This window comes from Biomphalaria glabrata, chromosome 6, assembly GCF_947242115.1.
Source record: "Biomphalaria glabrata chromosome 6, xgBioGlab47.1, whole genome shotgun sequence".
Lineage (NCBI taxonomy): Eukaryota > Metazoa > Mollusca > Gastropoda > Planorbidae > Biomphalaria > Biomphalaria glabrata.
In genome coordinates, this window is record NC_074716.1 from 8,763,265 (window position 1) to 8,780,397 (window position 17,133).

The 17,133-nt window shown below is 36.2% G+C and overlaps 1 protein-coding gene across 1 annotated transcript; it reads left to right on the plus strand.

Moving 5' to 3' along the window:
* The first annotated feature begins 2,570 nt into the window (after positions 1–2,570).
* Positions 2,571–8,305, plus strand: LOC106069786 (uncharacterized). Its single transcript, XM_013229527.2, has 3 exons — positions 2,571–2,741; positions 5,051–7,158; positions 8,264–8,305. The coding sequence occupies exons 1-3, from the start codon at positions 2,711–2,713 to the stop codon at positions 8,303–8,305; spliced, it is 2,181 nt and encodes a 726-aa protein (XP_013084981.2). The 5' UTR covers positions 2,571–2,710.
* The last annotated feature ends 8,828 nt before the right edge of the window (positions 8,306–17,133 follow it).

Below are 17,133 nucleotides of genomic sequence, written 5' to 3' on the forward strand. Positions count from 1 at the left end.
TTTTATATACGTTATAATTGTTTAATTTAATAATGTACACTTGGAATTAGCGCGGGTCCTATGAAAGCGCGGCGCCCACTGCGACCGGCACTGTCTACTAGGAACTTTAACAATTCGTCCACTTCTGGTTGTCTTGACTGAACAAGTTCTCTAGACGTTGGTCTATAACTGTCTGTTTCGTTTGTTGCAACAGTTTGCAGTTCATTGTCCTCATCGGTATCATAGTACCCAGAGATGTCTTCATCGAAACTCTTATTTAAAAAGCGTTGATTTCTTCTGTATGTTTTTCCATTGTTTGTCTTTATGATGTAAGATCAGGGTGCTGAATGTTTTTATGACAACTGCTTTCTGCCATGTTTGATCTAGACGAACTCTCCGACAGAATAATCTTTAGGTAGTCTTGCTTTTGCATCGTATTTCACTTAGCTTTTCATCTGTCGTTCGTTGAGTAATGTCTCTGCATTTTCAGCTACCAATGGTTTCAATAGTTTGTGATCAGTTCGAATGATTCCCTGAGTCTTCTACTCGTCACCAGTTGTGATGGTGAATCCGGCAGTCCACTTATCGGAGTATTTCTATACTCGAGCATAACGAGATATGGATCTTTCCCACTTTTGTATACCCTGAATCCTTTTGCTTTCGCACAAAACATAAACAATCAACAATGACGTAATGCCATATAATATTAGCACAGAATCTTCTTCATGCAGTGGAAGATTAAGAATTTTTTGCCTATCTGGAATTCTGGTCAAAGCTCCTGTGCCCAATTAATATAGTTCGGAAGAAACTACAAAAGTCTGGACTGCATATACGGGAAGCTGCTAAAGAAATTAGTACCCTTCCATGCTTTCTGCAAAATGATGAGAAACTGACAAAAACCCAATCCATCGAAAAAGCAAAAGAAGGTAGTGAATACTATGGATTCCCTGTAATCAGAACAACCATATGAAAGAAAAGACTTGATGGGAAGTTGAGTTCTAATGTAGGACTGTCAACACAACTGCAATTCAAACGTGTTGTGACAGAAGTGCTGGACAGATTTCATATGGAGATGAAGGGCAGATTCCAAAGGCTGGAAAGAAAATGGATACCTTTGGGTTTCTTCTTGAACCAAGACACCTGTTAGAAGACACGCTTGTGACAAACTGTGCTACTTTTCCTGTTTGTATGATGAAATAAATGGAAAATCGTTTTTTCAATGATGTCATTGATGCACGAGCACTTTTCATCAACAAACAGTAATACAATCACCAATAGACATATTGAGGAAACAGGCTTCATATGGGAATTACGTGTGCTCAGACTTTGCAACCTCCTGCGAATACTGCTAACTCAGGCCACTTCCATTACGACATTACGTCATGTGAGAGATCATTCTCAAAGCTCAAGCTCATCAAAAAGTATCTCAGGAGCACAATGACGCAAGAAAGGATTATCATGGTTTTAATGTCAGTGAAGTCACAAATACTAGAAAGTATCGATGTAGTTGATGTTATAGATGTCTTTGCTGCACAGAATGCACGACGTGAAGCGATATCAATTTAGATTTGTCACTTGTGCATTATTTAACTAATAAACAACGGTATTATTCATTAAAAGAGTCTTGATGATTACTTTTTGTTAAGTTTACTGATATACTGAACCAATTTGATTTGGGGCTTATATATTTTTGCGTACATTATCTCATGACATATGTCGAATGTCAAAATGCAAGGGGCCCCCAAAGAGGTCAATCCCCCCGGGCCCCCAAATCCCTAGTTACGCCCCTGCTACAAGGTACGCACACATCTAGTATAATCAAGAATCGTTAGAAATACTTAAAATACATCTTATTACACATGCATCCGTTACAACAGACTCGTTTTGAATTGATCTTGTTGCAGACGAGAATGAAAAGTTTGACTTAGACGATGCATATACAATTATTGGTCCTGATCAATGACTCACAGAAAATAACTAATTCAATACTAGTAGCCAACGGTCAACGAGTAGGGTGTCATGTGGCCAGCACAACGACCAACCGCCTTTACTTTCCCCAACGTAAGTCAGGCAGCCACTAGAGTTGGGTGAAATCTGGGAGTCCCTACAAATCTAGAAATTCAAACACTTCACCCAGATTCCAAACCAGGACCACAGGTTTGTAAGCCAAGCCTTAACCCCTTAGCCACGGCGCCTCCTAGAATGAGCACTACTTACATATAACTACTTGGTCTGTTCTAAGAAGCAATGAGTTAATCTAATGCTCGTTAGAAAGTGGCTTCCACAGACAGTGGCGTCACTAGGCAGGTGCGGGGGTTGCGGACCGCACCGGGTGACACCGACCTTGTGACGCACTGCCCACAGATAATCTAGTAAACTATGTGCAGTTTCCGTAGCGTCGCTCTAGTTAGATGTGTAAAAGTGTGATACTTAGGTTCAAGTCCGGGAAGACACGACTTTCCTCTTTGCCTTTCAAGTGCAGCGGGAAGACGTCTGCTCGTTGGCGTGCAACACTTCAAAGGTCAATTTTTTTAAATACAAGCATCCAACCTTTATAATAGTAAACCATATTACAAAAAAACTATATTGACAATGTGTTTATTGTTTCGTTCGCTTCTCTAGACATAAAGTTCAACGTCATTAAAAGTGATATTCTTGTAGTGTGTAATTAATTCATTATTTCCTCTGCATTTTGTGAGTCACTGTAATTAAAGCCAAAGATTAAGATAAAATGCTGCTTTTAACAACGTTTTTATATGTCGGTAAGTGAATACATTCATTTTGTTTTCAATTTCTTGTACTGCATAGAAATGTTAAAAAATATCGTTGAATATGAGTTCGATACAACAAATCACTACAGTCTTTTTTATAGAATCGTCTGAAGGGGTGGATAATAAATAGGTCATTTAAGTTTAAATTTCTTTACGAAATTGAACTAAACAATCAAACTGACTTATTTTATTTAGGCAGTCAGTACTAAATCCATGCATCATAGATAGGGCAACTATCTGTATCAGACATTTAGGCACACTCAAATGTATTTTAATAACTCGTGCGGTTAAATGTAAAATACTTTTACTTGAAAAATGTATAACACACACACACACATTTGCATCTACGGTAAAAATATAAAAAAAAATAAAAATTAAGGGCAGTATATTTTTAAATTTAAAAAAAAATCGAATAAATCGGATGTTTTATTTTTATCTATTTTTATCCGCGCATTCGCATTACTTGTAAGCCTATAAAAGTGGTCCTTGTGTACTTGTACTTGTGTACATTGCAAAGCATATAATCGTAATGTAAGTTCATTTATGAATGAAAAAAAAATTAAGAAATGTACATTTAATACTTTAAGAATAATTGAGGTAGAGAGGCGATAAGATGTTTTTTTTTCTATCACAATACTTACAGGGGGGGGGGCGACTGTTTGGTTAAGCTCTTGGGGTTGTACGGTTAGAACGAACCTATTTCTCCCGACCAACGTACCACCCTACTATTGACGTTTTTGCGTGAACTGAACAGAACCGCTACAAGACGCCTTCTAAAGATGAGGATGATCTTAAGACAACAAGCCCATTAGAAACCCGCATGAACTACTGCAGCTTTCCTCAGGGCTGTGTTGGGGGGCACCCCATGGGGGAGGGAACAACATTCTCTCATGAGGGCGCGACGCCCTGACCAATGGGGAGGCGATGAAGCAATTCAAATTATTTCACACGGGTAAAATTTCAAAGTTGTCTGTTATTTGTAGTTATCAATCAAAAGTTGAATATTAACCCAGTCAAATGGCATTATTAAAGTTTAAAAAGTTAAAATATGATAAGATAAAAACTACTAACAATACTATTTTCAAATGTATACCAATTTTGTGTGAGGCTTCTTCAAAAAAGTGATTACAAACTTTTTGAAGAAGACATTTCAAAACGTCTCTGTTGGCGTGATTCTCTTTGAATGGTCAGAATGGTCCAAGTTCTCTCATGTGTTTAGCATCGTTGTGTTGACACCTTTTTGTGACAAAAACGACAAGTTCGCGGCAAGGCTTCTTACTGAACATGAAGATGATGTTAAGACATACGGGCGCTATATGTAGCTCGAACAACCCTCGTATCATATGATATCATAAGAAAAATGCTTTGAAGACGAGACGAGCTGGGAACGAAAAAAAACGCTTGGAGGAGCTAACGGTGCTTCAACAGACCACATTGCTGGAGAGATAGGGACCTGACAGTGCTAATGCCTCTCTTTCGGTTATACAAAACAGTTTAAATAAATACATAACACATTTTTTTTAAAAAAAAAAAGGCAAGATTTAGTGGGTGGGGGCGCTAATTTGCTTCGAATGTCTCTCACGCTTCAGATACGGTCCACCTCTTCTTAATTAAATTTTATTTGACGTGCTATCTTCTTACAATTAGAAATTGTACAAGATAGACTTAAGGAGAATGAGTTTCTGAAGTTCAGAAATGCTTTGCGCCCGGGGCTTCGGCCCGGACATCACTGGAGGATCTTTATACGCTCCCCGAGACCAAAAGATGACTAAAGTAACGGCAAAGTTCATTTTCTCCTTTAGGTGGTAACCAAAGTTTGAATAACACAGCGTAATGTTATACCGTTTCATGTCTATAAGTGATATTTAGGTGATGTTAATAAATATACATTGTAAAATATGACAAACTTTATTAAAAATGTCATAGACAATGGGACTTTAAAATAGAATTGCCACTCATTTTACATCTGTGCAAAAAAGTAGGTCATCAGCTCTTACTGTTTGGATAAAGTTGATGGGGGGGGGGGAGGGCACCTTGAGCTAACCTCACCGGGTGACACTGACCCTAGTGACGCCACTGTATATATATATTATATCTTAGTAATCTTGTTTATCCTTTTTTTGAGTTTTTAAGTTGTAAATCATTAAAAGTTTATTATGTAACATATAATAATTTAACCATATACAAATATTTCAGCCAACTATTAATAATTAAATAAATTGTCTTTTTTTTTTTTTGGATTGTTATGAATGAAATTTTCAATACTATAACATTATTAAAGAAACAATTTTCGTTTTCAGGTTTGTCTTTGTCATTTCCTCTAAAAGATTGTCAATCGAGAAATCAAGATATTCTGTTTATAATTGATTGTCGAAGTGAAGTGCAAGAACAGATAGACTTTATACAAACTACAACCAATTACCTTTCTAAAAGGTACGACTTGAAACAAAATCACTCTGTGATGATGTTTACAGCCCATGGCATAACTGAGATCAATAATTTCACAGACATTCAAGACATGCAGCTTTCCTGTAGTCAGTCCTTTCCTATTAATGACATCTTTAACGCATCAGAAGTCTGGTTCAAGTCTAGAGATAGACCTCTGGTGACATTAGTTTTCTTCTCCCATTCCAGCACAGCACAGTACACTGATGTGAAAACAATTATTAAAAGACAAAAAAAAGACAAACAAGTTGACCGATTTTTTTTCTTGCCAGACAAGGATGAGTTTTCAGAGATATTTGATAATATTTTTTTCTACCTTTATAAATCTTACAGAAAATTAAACATTGTTGATATATTCGCTAAAATATGTGAATTAAGTTGTAAAAAGTCAATTCATACGTTTACTACACAAGGTTCAATGAAGTCATATTACCACATAGCTAATGTTTATAACAAGAGTCATGATGAAAGTGTCAAGTACTGTGAAGAACAACAGATGAATAGCTATTTAATTTCGCTAGAGTCTCCTCAAGAGATTAATTTTCTATTTAATCTATTAGAAAAGAAAAACATCACAAAGAATTTAAAAAGTAAATTTAGTTTATATCTTGGAATAAAAAATGGCACGCATGGTTTGTTCTGGCACTCACAATACCCTTTTGTGTTTCCTCATTCTTTATCCACTGTTTCTGAAGGGAACTGTTTTTTTATTAATATATATAATACTAATCTTAAATTTAGTGAAAAAAATATTTCCCTTTTTATGAGCAATGTGTCTGTTGAGGATTGCTTCAAAATTTTAAAACCTTCAGTAGTGATCTGCGAATGTCATGAAGTTCTATCAAATGCAAAAGTATCACGTGATTTAATTGAGGCAGCATCTAAAAATAAAAAAATTATAGAGCGTTCCCATTTTTTTCTAACCATGCTTCATATATTTGAAAAACCTTTATTTTATCATAGGTCTCTTCAGACCATTGAATGTCTTCCAAATATTTCAGCTCCAAAAGACTATTCCCAAATGTATACCTGTAACAACAGAATAGTATACAACGTTGATGAGAAAAGCAATGAAAAAAACTACATTTCATTTTTATTTCAAAATGGTAAGAGTCATTTAGTTCTAGGACGTATCGAGATTTGTGACAGCAACGAAAAACAGAGCAATAAAACCATCGAACATTTAAAAAAAGGAAATGACTTGTTTTGTGCGAAAGTATCAAATAAAACAAAAATAATCCATCCCCAGGAAATTTATAAACTTATAGACTTACCAGATCCAAAATTTATTTGTAAATACCAACCTCAAAAACTAGTTCACAGGTGCATAAAAACTAGAGATTATAACCATTCATTTAATTCAATCTGCTTAGATAACTCACACCTACAGAACTGCAGGAAATTCCCCTGCCCTGATGGATTTCTGAAATGCCCAAACTCATATTGTATTTTTAGCACAATGATTGGTGACGGCATTCGAGACTGCCCTTTTGGTGAAGACGAGTTTCAGGTCAATAATTTTTTAGGCCAAGTGAAAATAACTTTCAGTGTGGAAGACGTTTGTATCAATAACTTAAACCAAGACAACAAAATGTTATTAAATGATTTTAATAATAGGGCACAGTTTGAATGTAACCTACCTTGCCCGACAAACTACAAGTGTATTTCTAGTAAAAAAAAGCAACAAAATACAAAAAATGAAACTGAAAACATTAAATATTTATATCATATTACCTTTGACCTGTATAACATTTCAAACGTAATATATACATTTCATATGTACACTAGAATTTCTCCTCCCTTGAGAATAGTTGAATTCTATGGAAAAGACTGTAGACTACAAAACTTTGACTTCGCATTTCAGTATTGGAATTTTTTAGATATTATTGTCTTAGATCTTAGTTCTAATGAGTTAATTAGCAGTAATTATATCAAAACTATAACAAGTTTTAGCAAATTAAAAGTGTTGAACATTTCTAATAATGAAAATTTAACAACAGACCAAGATTTTGTTTTCCCGACATCTTTGGAGATTATTGATTTATCCTATACAAAAACATCATCATTAAAATTAAATGTCTTTGAAAATGTAACTTTTTTAAAACATTTAAATCTAAGTAATACTTTAGTTTCTACATTTCAAGATATGGGAATACCGGAATACTTTACACTAGAAACTTTATACATAAAGAATGTTGAGATGACAAATATTGAGAAAAATTTTTTCCGAGGTCTTACTATAAATTCTGAGTTACGAGCTAGTGATTATAAACTTTGTTGTCCACAAATATTAAATCTAAATATTTCAGCTGACAAATGTCATGCGCCTGCAGATGTCATCTCTTCATGTAAACATCTTGTTGGTGACATTGTAAAGAGAATTACCATCTGGACCGTAGGACTTATAACATTAGTTGGAAATGGCATTGTGTTGGTCTATAGAATTGGTTGGAACAGAGAGATATTTAAAAAAGCATATGGACTGTTTGTATCTGGTCTGGCTGTTTCAGATTTTATTATGGGCGTGTATTTACTGTTAATAGCTGCAGTAGATATTCAATATGAAGATATTTATGTATTAGAAGATGTCAAATGGAGACATAGTAATTTGTGTCAATTAGCAGGATTTCTGTCAACAATCTCAAGTGAAACTTCCACATTTTTTATTTGTTTGATAACAATAGATCGTTTCTTGAAAATTACTTTTCCTTTTGGTCAACACAAATTTACAAAAACCGGCAAAATATTTTCTTTTACATTGGTTTGGTTCTTTGGATTTCTGTTAGCGCTGATTCCGATTATTTCAAAAGAATGGAACATTTATTCTTCTAATGGTTTGTGTCTGGCATTACCGTTCAGTTCAAAATATCATACAGGCTGGGTTTTTTCTTTCATTATCTTTGTTATCATAAATTTTTTATTGTTTCTTTGTATAGCTATAGGACAAATTCTAATTTTTGTAAACATTTTAAACATAAAGAATCAAGTTGATAATGCTACAGCTAATAAAAAACGACGAACACAAGATTTTAATATAGCCAAACAATTGTTTTTTGTTGCTTTGACAGATTTCATGTGCTGGTTTCCAGTTGGAATACTTGGATTTCTGAGTCTTAATGGTCACAAATTTGATCGTGAAGTTTACGCTTGGATCGCTGTATTTGTGTTGCCCATAAACTCTGCTCTTAATCCAATTATCTATACTCTTCCAGCAGTCTATCGAAAATGTAGATCCTTTAAATGTTAAAAAAAAAACATAAACACTATTTATAGAAATAAAGGAAAAACACACTTTCCCAGCTGTATATTTTGTATGTTAAATATATTAAAAGTTTTTTTTTTCAGATAAGTTATGATGGTATTTTTCTTATAAATTTTTCTTTTTATCGGGAGATATTTTAGTTCCACTTTTACGTGAATGTGAATCATTATGTTATATTATCCTATTTTTTTTCTTTGAAGAAGCCAATGAACATTGGTGGTTTGCATTGTTATTCGTACATTATAATGAAACATCTGGTATACACGTTTGTCACAGGTTTAAATTGTATAACTTTGAATTGAAAACCAATTTTCTTAATCATGAGTCTGAAATTTTGTCAAGATTGAGTGATTTGAAAAAAAAAATACTGGTTGTGTAAGTCAGATATCACACCTTCACCCTCACATATCCCTTAGTCTGTTGAATTGTTGGGGCACCACACAAGATTGTCTTTTGTCTTTCTCCATTCCTCTTTACTCTTCCATTGCAGCCCGAATGTCCCATGAAATCAAGATTTCTTGCAGCGTATACGTGTTACCTCCGCCCTGGTCTGGGACGATAGGCACGGCCCCTCGGTAACCCGGGCGACGGCCGAGCCGGTATGGGATTATTTACTGTCAAGATCTCGTTTGGTTTAACGAGGGCGAGATACTCGCATGGCGGCGCCCATCCCTCTTCACAGCCGTGTAAAGTCGTCCTGAGCATGTTGCCGTTTGTAGTCCATATTGGCTGGGATCTTAGGGAACAAGGTCTGTCACCCAAAGAGGACAGGTTATTATAAACCACTCACATGATTTAGTCCGCTACTAGTTTATAACAAAGGAAGTGTGTTGTTTAATTTTTATTAGTATAAAAAAAAGACAATTCTCTTTATTTTCAAACTTGAAACTTCCAGCGAGTTGCTTAGTTTCTATTCCCGCTGAACACGTGACCGAAAGCTAATAAATTAACACAGTAATCTAATTGATTTCAATGTTAATACAATTTTTTTTTTCTTGTAAGCTTCTCGTAAAGAAGATTTTTTTTTGTACAAGTGATTTGTTTTTAAAATATATAATTTAACTGTTTATAATATAAAATCTATCATTTAGCGTGTATCTCTTTAGTGATTTAGTTTAAAAGGACAGACACAAAAACTCTTTTGTTTCCTGGGGAATCAAATCATTCAATAGAAACTATCTGTTATAAACTTTTCGCATGTCGGTTTGTTGGACTAGCCCGTTTCGTTTCTTTGATTAAAAAGTATTGGGCCGGAAGTCGCTTTTTTCCCTATATATCTTTGTATTTTTCAGTTCTCTTTTTAAATTAAACTGACATTATTATGCTTTAATTTTAAGTGTACCTGATAGAGAAAAAAATTCTGCACAAAAATACGGGTAGTTGGGATATAACCCGATAGAGGCTATAAAAAGAAAAGACCTGAAAATAGCGCGTGAAACTACACATTTACAGTACTTTATTTGATGAGTATTTTACCCAAGATCTGTGTTGTTTTTTTAGGACTAGCTTATTTCATGTACCCGGCATTTTCCGATACACAATTTCATACACAAAATAATTGTTAAAAAAAATTGTAGTGATTTTAAACTTTAAATGATTACTTAAAAAGGTGTTACTCTAATTAATATTGAATATTATTTTGTTATGAATGTCACTGTTTATTTTGTGTATGTTCTAGTTTCTTAAATTTTTCTTGAGTAAAGGGGTCGTTTTTCTCCTAATGGGTATACCTGATTTCTCCAAGCAGCCTTTGTAAAATATTGGTCCTAAATAATGTTATGTTTATAAACGAAAAATCGCATGGCTGCATTATGATGAATGTACGTGTTAGTTCAATATATTTTATATTACTAGGTGACTATAAATAACCGCATAAATAGACGTAAGTTTAATTTTTTTTCTGTTAGATAAAGTCATATGGCAAATTTTTGTTTATTTCCTAATTCTAAAAAGGAATAATAATAGAATTATACAGTAAAAATAATCACTAAGTTTTTCTTTTAATAGTTTTGAAAGTCTAACTGAGTTTGTGTTTTTGCAGATGTACACAAGCTACACTATGAGTCAGTCCATCTCTTCTAATTGTTTAGAAATGAGTGTAAAAATGTAGGCTTCTATATTTTTAGCCTGAATTTAAGAAGTTACAAACTTCAAACAACTAATATATTGCCTCTTCCATAACACTTTGTACTTAAAAAATAAATTTATCCAATGCTCGAAATCCTGTTGTATACTTAGGCCCTATTTAAATCGATCCGGTATCAATGTATTAAATAGCAATAACCCCGCAAAATACAATTAAATGAAAGAAGATTGAGATATACATATATTTTTGTGACGGTACGCACCGGTACGGGGTATCGGCACCTTTTTTCAATGTCGGGAAAAATGATTACTTTTCTTGTAATTCAACGTTAATTGTTAATTTATTATTAGTTGAAAGTTAGGCAATCTATCACTGAGTACCGGAGCCTCTTTTTTATTTTTACACAAAAAAAAAGCACTTTATATACTTTCAGCCGACATGCCGTATTATTAAAAACACCTCTATGTGAACTTCTCAATCATCTAGAGTCTTAGACAGTCATTATTTTAGACTAGATTTAGGTAGAGTCTAGACCTAGATTTAGTAGGCCTATTATTATAAAAAAATAAAATAATAATCAGTCATTATAGACATCATTCGCAATTGTATTATTAGGTCTAGGCATTGAAAAGTAAATCTATTAATAAACTATAATAGATCTAAGTCTAAGTACTAACTTATTAAATAAGTCATTATAAGTAGAAGTATTATAATGAATATTGTATAGATCTAGATTGACTAGATTATAGATAGATCTATAGATAGATCTCTAGTTTAGTAAAATGTTTGTAAAATGTTTTACATGTTTCGGATGTTCCTTCAGAGTTGAAGATAGTTTACTTCCTAGTCCAAACCTCCCGCAGGACGACGAGGGATGGCAGCGGGCAGGGTTTGAACCCTCGACCGTCGATAAATCCGAACGACAGTCCAGCGCGCTAACCGCACGACCAGGCAGCCATCCATAGTAGATTGAAGTATAGAGTATAGTAAACGTATTACAGTATTATTAGATCTATGTCTTATGTCTATATCTAATAATTAAAAAACTTTAGTCTTTATTAATATCCAGACTTTTTTTCTAATAAAAACTGACTAGCATAGGCTAAACTCGGCAATCTAGTCTCAGGATAGAATCTATACTATTAATAGATCTATTCGATTTTTATATATAGATCTAGACTAGAATTAGATTATATATCTAAATATACTAATGGAGAGATGATATGAGGTGTTAGCTAATAGCGTTGCACAAGAAACAAACCTGGGTTTTTCTAAACTCTAATACTTGGTATGTAATAGTAAAACAGCACCTACCTAAATAAATCGTAACTAGCAATCAAAAACCTATATTTATTGTAATATATATAGGTCTGTGGTTGTATTTTATATAGCCTTCGTAACTTCTTCTATAGAGAAATGACTTTTGTAATTTCTTTTACTGAAAATTGGGCTATTCGCGTCTGACACATATATAATTTTTATGTTCAGCAACAAACCCTATTATGAGTGATTCTGGTGTGAATGTATATTTTGTTTTCTATAATTATAATGTTTTGTTTGGTGTAATGTACAAATTGTAAGGCGAATTTCTTTATGGATAATAAAGATTATTATTATTATTATTATTATTTGGGCTTAAATGTTTTATGTTATTAAATATAGGGTAATTTTATTTGGCGTATTATTAGTTTATATTAATATTACATATACATTATACTAACAGACAAACTATGCACATACACTTCTACATAAAATAACTAACTATAAAAGTAAAGCCTAAGTTTCTCGTTTCAGACCTTGCGATCTAAATGGCAGATAATGTTAAGGATATCTGTTTGTTTAGCCGACGGTTCTTCTTCTTCTTCTTCTAGCCAGCTTTATTGCTGCTGAGCTGTGAGCTCTTTTGCAGACTGTGCCAAGGAAAAATAGTGTGCTGTTCTCTTCAGTTGTTCAGCACTGCCCTACAGGGTGTTGGTTATGTTGGGCTGTAGTGGTAGTAGGGTCTGCCTAAGGTGAATTAGGAATGGGCATTCAAAAAGGATATAATTTACGGTTTCATAAGGGTGGGCGCACTGTTTACAAAGAGGGTTCAATAACAACTTCTTGTACTTTTCCCAACTAAAGTCAGGTACCCATTAAATTTGGGTGGACTGAGTGGCGCCCTAAGAATCTCTAATCTCAAAATTTCTGTCTTCACAGAGATTCAAGTTCAGGACCCCAGGTTCGGAAGCCAAGCGCCTAGACCCACTAAGCCACCGCGACCCCTTATATTGCTTATAAGGATGATAGTTTAGAATTGAATTATGAATGTAATACACTAAAAATAGTTACACAATGTTCATAAAAAAAAATTCTAGGACAACTTCTTAATATGTTTCCATCAAATCTCCATCCAATTATCAAGAATACATAAATCATGATATCTAATTAAATAAGAACAATCTGGTATAAACTTTGTCACATGTAAATTATGAGTGAGTCTGGTGTGAATGTACACTTTGGTTTCTTATAGTTATAATGTTTTTTGTTTGGTGTAATGCACAAATTGTAAGACAAAGTTCCATACGGACAATAAAGATTATTATTATTATTATTATTATTAATAGTATAATCTTAGGACTCGAAGACAAGCCTTATCATTATAAAAAAGTAAAGTAAAGTTTCCCTTGTGGTCTATAGGGCAGATGATGTAAAGATAATGTTTCCGTGGCCTGCGGTTAACGAGGGTGTCATGTGACAAGCACAACGAAATTAAAAATCCCAGTCTTCACCAGGATTCGAACCCCCAGACCCCCGGTTCGGAAGCCAAGCGCTTTACCGCTAAGCCATCGCCCCCCCCCCTTTATCATTATAGTAATTATCTAAATGTTAAACAGAATACACCTTGAGTCTACATCTTACGCACACTGTTTAATGGATCTCCTGACCAAAGTCAATCCTAAATAATCTAGCAAATATACGTCCATTGCTTTGGTAGCCTCAGAGTTTCCAGTGGCACAATACTGAGATGACCGTCAGTTTGGAATCGAACCAACGGTGGGAGTCCAGCACTCGCGATATCGAGAGATCTTCAATCCAGCATTCGTAAACTGGCACAGATCCTTCTAAGCCAGGGGTTCTCAACCTATGGGTCGCGACCCCCTTGGGGGTCGATTGGCGATTTGCCAGGGGTCGTCTAAGACCATCGAAACTATGGATTGTTATTGTCTTCTCTTCTAGTGCTGTATCTGTGTGTCAGGGGTGGGGGGTCGCCGCAGAGTGGGGGATTGTAAAAAGGGGTCGCCGAGATTAAAAGGTTGAGAACCGCTGTTCTAAGCTGAAACCCTTATCAAAAACTAAACAACGGTGTTAGCATTTAAACTCAACTTAGAAAATACGAATTGAAACGATTCCGCGAGTAAAAATAAACAAGCAATAGAAAACAATGAACTAAAAGCTTATATAAGAGAAAGAACCACTAATTACTGCCATTTATCTGAATATTATAGGCTTTAGGTCCCTTTCTGCTGCATAAAACAAAATTAATTAATATATACTAAATGATAAATTAATTGGCTAATGTTTGGGAATGATTTGTGTCTTGTTATCGACTATGACTAATTATGCTAAATCTCAACTTTGTCCGACAATAAGAAATGGGAGAAAAATTGTGTGTGAACTTAATAAGTGGACTAAATCCATATATACATCCACGGCTCTCATTAAGTAGCATTAATTCCTTTTATTTCAAAATCAATAACAATAATTAATCACCAACATTTATTGAACTAATTGGTTGACTTTTTTATTGATTCATGTCATGTCAGGATCAATGAATAATTGTAACAAAAAAAAAGTTTCAATTTGAACGAAGTTTTATGTAGTGACACCGTGAAGCCACCTAATGTGGAGAATCAATTGAGACGATGCCACCCTTATAAAATAGATTAAGATTTGAAATACTTTTGAGCGATCAATGATCATCATCATCATCATCAAACTCCATTAGAGTGAGGGCTTGAGAGGCTCAAATCCTCTCTTGCAAAAGCCCTGGACAGAAACCCTGCTGTTTTGCGTAGTGCACAAATGTCGCCATACAGGTGCTATAACAGCCTCCACCACGGGGAAGTGCGGTCAGGGCGCCTCATGCGCTCCCAGACTCCACGGGCTTTTTGGGACTTGTCCCAGCACTCAAACCACTTTTCCAGTTCTGTTTTTGTATTATAGCCAGGGCTTGATGAAAGCTTACAGCCAGATCAATGGGTGGAATTTGCCCTCCCTGGTGGGCTAAAGAGTCTGCAATAGTGTTGCCAGTCACACCTATGTGACTCGGTACCCACTGCATTATTATAGGGGTGCCATAGCATTGTTTGATGTTATGTGAAGCCATGATGACATTGTTGATATTGGGGGGCCATGGTCCGGGGCTTTGCAAAGCCTGTAGTACAGATTTTGAGTCAGTGACCACAACAATCTGTGTTGCCCTCAAATGTCCATCGCCGAGTTGAGAGTCAATGACTTTTAAGGCTTCACAGACTGCCATGGTCTCCGCATCAAAACTGCAAACACTACCACATGGTCCAAAGATTTTGACTGTGTAAGAGCCAAGAAAGTCGCTGTAGGCTCCATAGCCTGCTCTTCCAGAATCTATTGATGCCGACCCATCAGTGTATGCAAAAATAGCACTGGGCTTGAAGGTATTAATGGTCTCCAGAGCTAGGATTTGAAGGTCGTTAGATGAACGGCTTTGCTTAGTGGCATTAGGGTCTACTAATTTCAAGCGTATGTCTGGGGTTGTTGGGCGACACCAAGGGGGAAGGGGATGAAAGCGTTGAATGTTTTGTCGGTTGGTGGAGAGGCCAGCTTCATCAGATAGTCTAGTGGCATGATGCATAAAAGACTGCATCTGAATACGTCTTCTGCATCTCCAACCATCCACTAGTTTTCTAGCTGGGAGGTATTCATCCAGCCTTTTATACCGCTCATAGCAGGTCAGTACTGACCTTTCCCTCCTAAGGGTTTGTGGACCTATATTAGCCATTATTTCAGCCGCATTTACTGGACTTGTCCTAAAGATTCCACAGACAAATCTTAGTGCTTGGGACTGTATTTTATCAAGTTGTTCAAGAGCAGTCCTAGAGCCATAAATTTGCACAGGTAGGCTGTAGTCTATCTGTGATCGGACTGCTCCTAAATACAGGGATCGGAGCATGTCTGCTCGGGCTCCCCACTTCGTGGATGCCAGCTTCCGCACAATGCAAAGTTTCCCTGAGGCCTTTCTTACAACATCCTGGATGTGCTCACACATTTTTAGTTTGCGATCTAAAGTTACACCAAGGTACTTGGGTAGCTTTTCTATGCTGAGAGCCACTCCGTTGAGGGAGAGCTGGAAAGGTTGCCCGAGAATGCCGGTCCCGAGCGTGAACAGAGAATAGACCGTCTTGGAGGTGTTTATTTCTAGCCTCCATTTTTGTGTGTATGAGCAGAGCGTATGGAGGTCTTCTTGTAGCACTTTTTGTATAGAGGTTGCGCTCCTTCCGGATTTCCAAAGGACAATATCATCAGCATATAGCAGCTTTTGGCATTTTAGCTGAGCCGGTAGGTCATTTATGAAGGCCGTGAAAAGGGCGCATGACAGGACGGAGCCCTGGGGGAGGCCGTGCTCGAGGGTCATTTCCCCTGAGACTTCTCCGTACATCCTTGTTCTTATTGTACGCTCTTGTAGGAAGTCTCTAATCCAGTAATATATCCGTCCCCGCACCCCCACGGCTCTTATCTTATGAAGAAAACCAGGCCGCCATACTTTATCATATGCCTGTTTTAAGTCAATGAAGACTGCGTATGTGCTTTCGGTTTTTTGGAATCCATCTGCTACGCTCTGCACAAAGATGTTGACTTGGTCTATAGCGGACATTCCAGCCCTGAAACCAGCCTGTTCAGGAGCTATAAGACGGGCACTCTCAAGGCACCAAACCAGACGCTCATTTACCATTTTTTCAGCCATCTTTCCCACACAAGATGTGAGTGAGATGGGCCTGTAGCCCTCAGCAGTGGAAGCATCTTTTCCCTTTTTTGGTATAGGAATAATGGTGGCACGTTTCCAGGCCCTGGGCAGATGACCACGGCCCTTCCTTTCCCCCCTAGATGCTTAAGCATTTAGGGGGTGATACCATCCGGCCCGGGAGCCTTTTTAAGCTGGCATTTCCTTATGGCAGCATTAAGCTCGCCTATCGAGAATGGGGAGCTCATCGTTCCCTCAGCACTTTCGGTCTGTGGTTCCTTTCGGTCTTTTTTTTCATCAGCTTTGCGAGATTTATCAATGGCTTTGGACATTGGGGACTTCTTGGCTGCCTTGTTGATCTAAGCAAAATATTTGTTCAACAAGGTGGCAATTTTCTTTTTCGATGAAATGGTTACCCCACTAGGTGAAGATAATGTGGTTGCTTTTTTCGTACGCCCAGCATTTTCGAGATTTCTCAGAAGACTCCAAGCCTTAGAGCTATCCCTTAGGTTTAACCTTGCACAGGCGTTGGTCAAACGTTCTCGTTTTTCCCTGTTAACAGACGTTTTGACTAATAGGCTGAGTCTGTTGTATTTCTGCCTGAGTGTTG